At 50.0% G+C, this 11,200-nt stretch overlaps 2 protein-coding genes across 2 annotated transcripts; one reads left to right on the top strand and one right to left on the bottom strand.

Moving 5' to 3' along the window:
- Positions 1–1,330: 1,330 nt before the first annotated feature.
- hapB (transcription activator HAP2) lies at positions 1,331–2,452 on the bottom strand (the record flags this gene model as incomplete). The annotated part of the gene is made up of 1 exon (XM_025614731.1): positions 1,331–2,452. The coding sequence occupies one exon, from the start codon at positions 2,450–2,452 to the stop codon at positions 1,331–1,333; it is 1,122 nt and encodes a 373-aa protein (XP_025463062.1).
- A 6,809-nt stretch (positions 2,453–9,261) lies between these two features.
- Positions 9,262–9,868, top strand: BO94DRAFT_255358 (uncharacterized protein). Its single transcript, XM_025606459.1, has one exon. It carries the CDS (start codon positions 9,547–9,549, stop codon positions 9,826–9,828), a length of 282 nt encoding a protein of 93 aa, XP_025463063.1. The 5' UTR covers positions 9,262–9,546; the 3' UTR covers positions 9,829–9,868.
- Positions 9,869–11,200: the final 1,332 nt, after the last annotated feature.

Raw genomic sequence — 11,200 nt, forward strand, 5'->3', positions numbered from 1 at the left:
AGTAAATCTAAAGCAGTACCGGTGGCAACGAGGAACGGGGAACGCTCATTCAGCGGGACCTCAGAGCCGTGGAAACAGAAAAATCAATTCGAACAGGAAGACTTCGGCGGAGGGTTCATGACAAGACCTTCCTCTCAGGGCAAGTGAAGGGCCAGGGCCATAAGTAGCCTCATCTATTCTACTCGGTATTCACAGCACAATTAGCGGCTCTAGAACCCAGTCACTACGACAAGGCACATAAGGCTAGCAACGAGATCGCGCAGTATGTCTTGGTATTCGTACATGACTAGTAGGGGAATCATCCGTTGAAGACCAAAATAATATACCAGATGACGCATCAATGGGGGATGCGACAGACAAACGAAGTGGAGAACCACCACAGCTTCACATGCCAGGCCATCCTCGTCGAATCAGGCTCCAAGGAGCGCGGCGTCCATGCTATGCTGTCTTGCAGTCAAGCTAACATGCAAACCTCAGGTCTCATGCCAAAATTGAGTCAATTGAGGCAGACTGAAAGCACATGGGACGGAGACTGGCGTAGAATATCTCGGCGGAAATCTACCACATTTCCGTGGAAAGAGGATTGCCAGACAAGGTCCCGCAGCACGATACTAAGGCATGCTTGCATCGTCCGCCGCCACCCTGCCATCCAGGCCCTGTCGCGGCGCCGGCCAACCCCGGGGTTTAATTTTACCAGCGATAAGCATCTTTCTAATACCAACCAAGGCCCGAAAGCACGATGCAGATGAACGGGACCGGATAAGATGGCGGGTTCGGAGGCGAAGGGAAGAATGAACACAGTACACAAAAGTTGCCAATGACATTGAATGAGTTGCCTGTCGAGATTGAGTGGGCGACAGTGCATTTATAGAGGTTACCGCCAGTTGCGAAAACCACGACTCTGGGGGAATTAGAAACCGGGTCATGCAGCATCGACAGTGGGATGAACGTAACAATTCATGAGATTGAGAATCGTGCACCATCCCGAGAAAAGAAATAAAAATAGCAAAAACATAATCATCTCATACATGCAATCCTAACAGGCTGAACATCGTTAGATGAAGTGAGAATAGTAGTAATACTTCGTGCCAGCATAACAATATAAACAGACATAAGAGTTTCAAGTAGATGAAACGTGGTGTTCCTGAGGAAACAGTAGGTGGGAATAACGTCAATAAGTACGAGAGAAGATGGGACAGTTGCACATCGCTCGCTGCGAGAGGAAAGGGTAGGGAAGACGGGGTAAAAGAATTTCCAGACATCCATCCATCATAAAAGGTAGTTGCGGAGAACAGATATTTTAGTAGGCAGCTCAAGGGCAAGGTGCCGCTCAACCGTCCTCATCAGACAGCTCAGCAGATTCATTTTCACTCTCGTCCGCGCTAGTGCTTGTTTTCGGCGCACTGGTCTTCGTCTTCTTAGACGAGTTGATAGTGTCATCGTTAACATCACTTGATTTCCGTTTATGTGCGGACGGAGGATTGTCTCCAGTCGGCTTCATCGCACTGTTATCAGTCATCTCATGCCCAGTGGTCACAGAGGTTCCCTGCTTCTTCTCCATAGCAGCCACTTCGTCAGCCGTCAAAAATCGCCCGCCAGGACCCCTAGGGCGGCGCATGGCATGATTATGGCGTGATTCATGGAGATACGGTTTACGGCCCTTAGACGTGAGTCGCAATTGCTCTTCGAGTTTTTGGCGAGCCACTCGTCGTTTCAGAATGCGGTGGAATTGCTTCGCATTGACGTATAAGGGCGACTCTTCCGCGGCACCAGCCACCATATCAGGAGAGTGTTGACTCTGCTGAACAGGTGGTTGAGGTGGAGGCGGCATGGATGGAGGCACCGAAGGCCGAACAACATGGTTCAGGACTGGCTGGGCATTCTGGACATGGGGGCTGCTAACATGGCTCATGCGACGTTGCTGCATTTGGGCGTTCTGAGACATTTGGACCTGAGACCCCATTGAGGGCATCTGACCAGGAATCTGTGGCGGGGAACGAGGGTTGCGGTCGCTCTTCACTTGCACCCCGGCCATACGTGGTGATCCACGGGGGCCCGGGGCCATCTGACCAGCCATAGAGTCTTGATGAAGAGGGTAAAATTGGCCCGACGCTGCGGCGGTGGCCATGGCGGCCGCCTGGGTGGGCGAGATACCATATGTTTGTGGCATCGCCGTGGTGACCCCATACGACTGGGGGAAATTCATTTGCTGGTGTACAGAGCCCGGCGCATTTTGAGCCGGTTGATAATGGGACTGTGATGGGACGATGGGGGACGCCTGATGTGTAGGATGAGCTTGTTGCATGTGTGCTTGGGGGTTGGTGGGTGAAGTCATCGACCCCACTGTTGACCCTGCATTTTGAGGAGCCGTCTGGTAGGGAGCAGTGATGTGAGACGAGGCATGAGGATGCTGGCCATGAGGCTGTTGATACTGCGGGGGATATTCCATCATTGAGCTGCGACGGTGTTTACCGTCAGGCTTCCAGCTCGAGTCGTGATTGGAGTGGCCTAGCTGTCAGGAACCAGCAGGCTAAGACCAATGATACTGTCAAACTCGGACCAATCGAAGGATATCACTTGTCCGAGACCAAAGTGGCAAAAAAAAATAGGGAAGAATGATAGGTTGTAACGGTACAGTTGCACCTAACAATATCACGGTCGTGCACAAAGAAACGGCAGCCGCAATCCTATGGTTTGATGATTCGACGAGTGAACTGCGAAAGTCTGCAGGCTCTGGTTTAAAGTATCAGCACGGAGCGCAGCGCCAACCGGTCACTGGATTGCGAGTGGGGGTTGGATGGGAATAGAGAAGGGCGCTTACACCGGGGCGCGTACCTGTGTTTTTGTTTTGCCAATACACCCACTCATCAACTTTCTGGCGTCAAAAGAAATCGCCCAAAGGTGTACGCTTGTTTGCCGAAATGCTTCAAGCCGCTGTCCCCGGAGGTTCTGCGTCTTTTGTGGAAATCTTACGTTCACCTCCAAGTGTAACGTGGTTGGGCTTCGATGCAGGGAACCAGGGTGCCCTCGACTAGATGTCGCACTTGATGCGTTGTCAGACAAAGCGCGATCTTCTTGATACTGGCGCTCAAGTCTATCGTAGACACAAAGACTACGCAGTATAATGAGACGACAACTGGCAGGCTACCTTGGGTAATGCCTGGAATCTAAATTCGTCAGGCTGCTTGGCCACGTCCGTATGAGGCGGTGCTAGCAGCGTGGTGAGTTAGGTCGCTTGGGCCCAGGAGTTTGGAAATATCCTGGTCCGCGGTCTCCCGAACTATAATGCCACTCGACGCCGTTGTCAGGGTACGCCTGAGAGGGGCTGGCACGGCTCAAACTACAGGAGACTATCAGCATCCATCTTCTCCACCATCCAAACATTTCGGCTCCTGATTTGTGCGCTGTCACGATTGGGGAGATTGTCAAGGTGGTGGGGGGTGGGAGGGGAAACATCGTGGCGGTTTAGTCTCTTCAGGGCTGAAGGATGTATGCGTTGGCAAGCGGAATCACGATGCAGCCGGCAACATACCTTGTTGAAATGCAACGCACTCACGACCCCAAACAAGGGTAGGCGGAGTTTTGCGCGCGCGCAAAAACGGGACTTGAAAACAGGGAAACGGACAGCCCTGACGACGGGACTATCCTGCAGTCTCCGACCGTAGAAATCGAGATGCGCGCCTATTGACAGGTCATGATGTTAGAAAGCTGTAAGAGAAGGCCAGTAGGCAAGGATTGACGCGTAGTGATTGGGCCATCCTGGGCGGGGAGTCGGGGTCGCAACTGAAACGCGACAGAAAACATAACAATGCATAAGCCATGGCAAGAAGCTCACAAGGGGCAGAGGTGATAGGAGGATTCGCATCAAAGGGTCTTGCCTGCAGTGCTTGGAGCACATGCGACACTAATTCTAATGGTCTGATTTGCTTTGAAGGTGGGTAACGCCAGCCATGTCTGGAGGGGGGGCAGAGGAATCACAGTTGTCGCGGTTTGCGGGCCGCGGCCAAAAGCCAAGAACAACAACAACAGGCTTGCCTCGTGGTTTGGAAAAGGCTAATTACCTCGATCGAGGGTTATTCTCCGCAGGTGGCAGAAAAGCCTCCTATGCAGAGCGACACCGAAAGCAAGTCGATGTAATGATTTGACAACACTTTCTGTCACGAGGGGAGGAACCGGTGATGATTCGCGGGGCGATGGCAACGCGACGGAGCTCTGCCAACGAGAGAAGGCGGACAGCAGGAATGTCCGTCTTTCACCGCACGGTAGGCTGCCGCTGATGTCAGTCCGGCCCGGGTTGATCCGCGACCGAGCGCCAGCGGCACCAGACTGGAAATAGACCAAAAATAAAGTAGACCAAAAAAAATAAAAATAAAGTAAAATAAAAAAACCACAATGACGGGGGGGGTAAAATCGAGCGAAGGAAAAAAAGTGGAGTGGCTTGGAAACAAAAGAACAGACTCAAGAATGGACCAAAAATAGACTATGATATTTGGTGGGGAGGGCCAGAGATCGGAGCAGACAGGCGCCGTGGCCTGTGGTTGGGTGCTGGCTGAACAGCCGATGTTTGGAAGGCCGCCGGAGGAGAGAGAAATGCACACAATGAATGGCGGGGGGGAGGACGACTCGGATGATTCGTTTGATGCTGCCTCGGAACGCAGAAGGGTACAATTGATTGGGCGCGTGCAAAATTAAAGTATGCAATCACAAAATAGGAAAAATACAAAGTTGAGCAAGGGGCAGCAAAATAGCTAACGTACCTTAGATGGTGATTCGACCACAACCGTGGTAATGACAGAAGGAGAGGATGGAAATGATCAATCACGAGGGTGAAGCGGATGGGGGGAGGGAAGGCGGGCAATGATTGGGTTGGACGAAGAGGACGGGTTAATCTGAAGCCAGGCCGGCGAGCAACGAGTAGGAAAAAAACAAAATGGGAGGAAACCAATGGGCTCTGTGCAGCCAGGACAGCCCGACGTTGTTGACTGGAGGGCACGCAAGGACTGGAGAGGTTGGATGACCAACGAGAGGGAGCAGAGAGAGAAAGCCGCAGCGAGAAGAAGGGGCGAGCGATGGGGCATTTGTACCGGACGCGCTCAGGTAGTAGCTGAGTGGCTCGGCAGCTCGTTAGCGGACGAGGCGGCGATGAATCAGACCAACAAAGGCCAGGACCATACTGTCCGGTATCAACCCCAGGGTTCGGTCCACTTAGCGCCAGCGCTCTTTCCCCTCCTGGGTAAGGCTGGTAAAGCCGGACGTAAGGTACCGTAACCGCGTGGTATGTATCGTCTGGTATCTTACCCACTCCTGGCCAAGCCGTATTACCAACGAACCTTCCAATGGCTCATGGCCGGAAAACTTGGGGTCGAAGGACACGCCGTGTGTGCCGCCGGGCAGCTTGCGCTCAATCAATCTCGGATATTAGGCCCTCCCTCTCCTCTCCCGAACTTTGTCTCATTACACAAGGGGGCAAATTTGGATCGATCGAGTCTGACCTCATCCTTGTCCGAGACCGTGGACTTCATCTATCTAAAAGCTACGGTAAAGTAGTTGGTAGAAATTATTTCTTATCTGAGGTAGCCGCCCATTATGCAAAGCATCCGGCCATCCCGAATTTGTGACGCTCATCATGTGCAACCCAAAACTGGCAAATTGCCCTCGGGAATAAAACCTGTCTGACCCAAAGTGACATTGACCAGCCACCCCCCATTGGCCCACTTGAGCTTTACTTGGTTTGTTTTTGCGAATCATGGTTTACTTTAGCCACAGGATTATGTGACTGGCTTTCACTTTCTCTCGTCCTCTCTATCTTTTTTATTTTATTCTATTTATCTGCTTTCTGAACTCCAACTCTAGACTTGAAGTAGGAAGAAATTCGGCTTCCTATGGTTGTGTTACCTTAGATAGGGAAAAAGTAAACTGAACCCACATAGCAATAAATGCATATGCTTGCTCTTATGCTCATCATGGCAGTACATACTAGTAGGTAGGGGAAGTGATAAAGATGGAAAAGGCACATGAAAATCAAATGCCATGCTATCACTGACCTGACACTTTACTAATGCAGCATGCAGTCTCTTGCCGTGGAATCACATTGTTTCTACGGAGGAAGCGCGGCTGGATTCTGGCTTTTGTTACGTACAGGCTGATACACTCAAACGTCAGCGGAGCGAATCGAAGCCATGGCCAGCCTCGGTTATATAACCAATCTTGGTAAGACTCCCTGAGTGGACAATCCATGCGTTCTCGGTGCTAAGTACTACTACGAAGTAGATGATGTGCAAATATCACTCGACATGAACACGACCAACACTGAGGTCCATTATCATCAAAGACCTAATATAGATAACGGGCATAACAGCTACAACAGACAACCTTATGTTGAGCACAACGGCACAACATTAGCCGCAGCCTTGTTCTCCGCCAAGGCTGGGATCAGGAAGGCTACTATAAATTATATATAGATTCATGAATCGCAGACCTGCCTGAAGTACAGTAATCACGATGCACGAACACGAGCTCAGGACCATTTGACCACAATCATACTGGCCCTCGTATATATAGAGTACTCCAGAAAATCTTCGATCTCATGGTTTGGGTTTGTCACCAGGTTGCCTGCCGTCAGGTCGCAAAGTTACATGGAAGAACCGTGAAATCAGTGAACCTGCGGAGTCCTTGTTAGCGCCCTTGGATTTACACAGCGAATGCCGCAAGAGAATAACAATAATTCATAATAATGCAACCCGATCCAAATGTAGCCTACCGCGTAATACTACGGACTAGGCCGCCTATTTTCTTTTTTTCCAGAGTCAACTGGCATCCCACTCTTGTCTCCCTCTCGCTCCATCAGCAGTAGGGCGTCGAGAGAATTGGGTCATCGGACCCTGACCAGCCGGAAATGAAGATCCCAACTGAAATCAGAGTAATCAAGGTAAGATCAAATGAAAATACGAGAATCGAAGACTAACGGCACAAGAAAGGAGCAGCTACTTACGGGTACTCTGTATAACTGAGCGTTATAATTGGGAGGTTTGCGGATTAGCAACCTTGACCGATTCCAGATCTCTGGGATATGGAAAATTTAAGGTACTCCGTAGAAAAGTACGTAGGAAATAGAAGTGGAAGTAGACGGCGGAGGATGTAGTCTTCTATGAAAGGTTTACCGGCGTGTGTACTCCATACTGATTACTATCTAGTTGGATAAGGCCGACCGGCACGATGGCAGAGCAGATTGGGCGCCGATCTGTTCCACACCACGTGTGAAGCTTGACCGCTTGGTTCTTCTTTTATGGGGACTTTTCTTTCTTCCCTCGGAGAGATGGAGACTGACCTCTTGCACTCTGGATCATTAAAGCTGGACCTAATGGGACTCTTTTCCGGTTGAAAAGCCCTTAAAGATCGTCTGGTTACTACTACTAGTAGTACTTTGTAGAATGTGAATATGTAGTAAGTAAGACCACAATAACAAATAATAAAAATAATAATAATGATAACAATTTGTTGTTCTCGGGTTACTTCCCACCTGAACCCTGTGCGGGAAGGCGGCAAGTACGGCGTATCGAGATACTGCCGGTCGCGTATGCGGAACGTACAAACCATACCTGGACGGATACAGAATTACCGCGTGTACATGGGACGGGCGTATCTTGGTTCCAACTCAGCAGTTAGCAATTCAGCACTGACTGACTGACATGGGGGAAGCTCGAGCCATCTGACGTCAAAGCCAGCCAGGCTTCCCCGCCACACCGCTCCTCGTTGACATTTTCCTCCGCCTGGTTCTTTTGACCAGCAGTGTCAGTATCACAAGAATGTGAGAGACATCCGACCTGGAAATGCCGGTCTCTCGTTTCTGCTACTCTTCAATGATGCGCGCAGCCAATCACGTATTTCCCGTGTCCTACCCGGTGCTCGTGTGGTGAATTGAAATTGTAGTTGCATCATGAGCTGTTGCGTGGAAGTACGCGGGCGGAGTAATCTGCCTGAGGTATCTACTACCGGCGAGCGCCGAGGCTTTGTGAAGGTCCCACCAACCACTCTGCCGGAACCTCTATCAAATATCTAATGTACAGCTGGATTCATCTTCGATGAACCTGCTTACGTTTTGTTGATAATAGATCGTCTTCATAGCAACTCACACGCCTTCACCTGACATATCTCTATGAATAGTGCCTCTTCCCATCCCATATCCTTTGTCACAAGCTAACCTCCCCCCTGTTTACCGTAGGACCAGATATGCATATGCCATCCCAGATGGAAGATGTTGAGTCTCGAAGCAGGCACAGACTAGCATTGATCGCTTGCCTTGTTTCTCTTGGTCTCTTGCTCCATATCAACTATCCTTGGTTACGTGGCCGGGGAGGTGGCGAAGAAACATCTCTTAGCCTAGCTCTCGTGAACAAAATGGCCTTCGAGAAGCTTTCCCTATCGCTCTCCATGACAAACAAGTTCTACGTTGCGTCTAGTATCCTAGAGATATAGATGATTTCCCTACCAGGATACTCTCCTCAGTGCCTGCAATTCAGGGCTTGATGGCACACCGATCCTGGGTGACGTAAACTAGACCCCTCGCGACTGCAGTTTTAGAGATTTGTACTCAAAACTGCCACTCACCCAAGCGGGTAACATTGCTCTTGCTGCATTGGCTTTAAGGTATGTGGAAACGCTTGAGAAACGAGATACCGATGTAGGATTCAGTATCCCTACTATCATCCCATGCGCATCATACAAAGAAGCAGATTGACTGAAGAGGCAACAGGGGAAGGTCGCGAAGGTACTCCATACTTGGCATTACCGTTGTATAGCCAGATACTCTTACTGAAAGATTAATTTGGGGGTGATCAGAGGACTATGCCCCATTGTCGTCGGCAGGTCAAGACGGGAATATTGGCGCCCTCTTGCTATGCTAAGCGGTAAGTTTCCAGATGAAGTCATGGACAATCGTTTACTCAATCTGGCATACGCATCCTCCACAGCAATCATGTGCAGACCTCATGATACGGCCTCTTCTGCTGTATAAGGACATAGGAGAGCTCCAGGTGCTAATCTGGTGACTGATCAATCGAATAAAGAACCGAGAGATGGGACGCAAGGAGCGAATCGTCCACAGTCTTCGGTCCCTTCGGCTTGTAAGTATCGAAATCCGTCGCAAAGCGCGGGGCTTTACGACAGCCATCGTTCCCTGACCTTACGTTCTGTGCCGTGTTATCCACAAGAGCTGCGGCTACGTATTGGGCGACGTGGCTTACGTCTAGGCAAATTAACGCTGCCCATCCAGTGAAATCCAATTACAGGACTGTGGATGAAACCAATCTTACACCAATCCAAGTTGCTGTCTCATGTATGCAGTGGAGGCTTCAGGAGCCCAGCCTATGGTCTGTCGGAGGACCCCTTACACATTACCATCATCGGACCATAACATCACACAACTAATAGCAAGGTTGAACAGCGGCAGCCCTGGCCTTTGCAAGGGGCAGGAATGAGCAGAAAGCTCACGTCCAGCACAAGCACCCAATAGGACATCTGTACGCCTTCTCGCTCCTCGATAGGGCAATGCTCAATGTGACAAATGCTTTCACTGCATATTGTTCATTGGTCACCATGGCCTTGATTCCATGCAGGCTATGTGGTTTGGTTCTCCTTGGGGTGTACTGCTGCGTTGCGATCTGTCACCATCAGCTCCCTAGGAAACTCAAACGGACCCGCTCGAAATTGACACCGGATTGCTTTCAGATGAAAAGGAGCGCATCAATTTTTCATCACATGGGCTGGCCCCTCCGCACTGCGGCATTTGATGATTCTCTCCATGAGTTGATGCTCGGTATTTCAAGTTAAACTTTTCGGAGACCCCGAGATTACAGGCTGCTTTAATTCACACAGATTAAATGTCCTTTTGTGACGATTTGATCGTCCATTCAATCTAGATAAGCTCCTGATACGGAGCACGTTTTCGCCTTCCCGCGTTTCGTTCGGTAAGGTTCGATAGGCAGACACTCTTCGCATCTTATGCAAGGCAGGTATGACAGACAAAGTACCCAAGTTTGAGAGAATAAAGAGATAAGGTGCCTCACGTCATAAACTGACATCATGCCGGCATCGAACAGTGTCTGGGACTAATGATCAAGCCAATAGGGGCGGGACACAGTGTAGTCGATCCAAAATCAATCCAACAAGGTAAAATTGGAATATATCCGCCATGTACAAAAGGCATCCAGATAGAGAGGCACGTTTTTGATAAATCCACGGAAGTCAACTCTTAAGAAAAAAAAAAGGCCCCAAATACTGCTGGAAAAGCACTGTTTTTGTGGGATAAGAGAATGTCTTTATGTCCAGACTTGGCTGTCGTTGTCTCAGTTCCCAGGCCCTCCAGATTGGGCACTCAGGTATCAATGTACCTCCGAGGTACATAGTTGCCATGTACACCCGTTGACCAAGTCCTGCAATCATTGGGTACAAAACTGGCCTACGTCAAGCTGGCTGGCACCGACACTCACCGCTGGCTACATGGCCATGTCTTACAGGTCCAAAGGTTGGTCCACTGCAGACTGCCAGCTGTTCATGCAGTATTCGACTAAACCTGCCTACCACCCACTATCTAGACTGGGTATCCGCTGCTCGCTATATATTGCGCAGCACTGTTAGAGTATACTCCTTTGGGGGCATGATTATATGTCGGACCCGATGAAGTATTTAACCGTTATTGTTATTGCCAAAGTCCAGCGTGTGGGGGATCTCGTCAATGTAGTGTGGGCTTGACACAAAATCGCGCAGCATGAGAGGGATATACCACAACGAAATCAAGGCTAAAGTCCCTTCCCCCGCGGTGTTGACTCCTTGCTAGATACAGCAATTTTTGGGAGCTGTGGCAGTGCTCAGGATCAAAGCGAAATTTCATGACCGCCTGTGCTGTCTATACTAAGCGATGTCAGCAGGATTCCGGGTAGCTGCTCTTCGTGTATGCAGAGAGGCGGATTGGGCCCAGTCAGCGGCAGTCTAATCAGTGGAAAGTTTATACGGATTAATAATTATCTGGGTGCCCGAGAAACATCCCATGATGCGGGGTATCTGGAGTATGACCTTTGGCAATGTTCTGGTCGTGGTCGATAATATATGGGTGAGTGCGAGAAGCGGAATCGGTCGAACGGAGAGGATTTGGAGCAGAATCCAAAGCTTTGATATGAAAGCATGTGGTTGCGGAGTATCCATG

The sequence above is a fragment of the Aspergillus sclerotioniger genome (assembly GCF_003184525.1).
Source record: "Aspergillus sclerotioniger CBS 115572 chromosome Unknown BO94scaffold_35, whole genome shotgun sequence".
Lineage (NCBI taxonomy): Eukaryota > Fungi > Ascomycota > Eurotiomycetes > Eurotiales > Aspergillaceae > Aspergillus > Aspergillus sclerotioniger.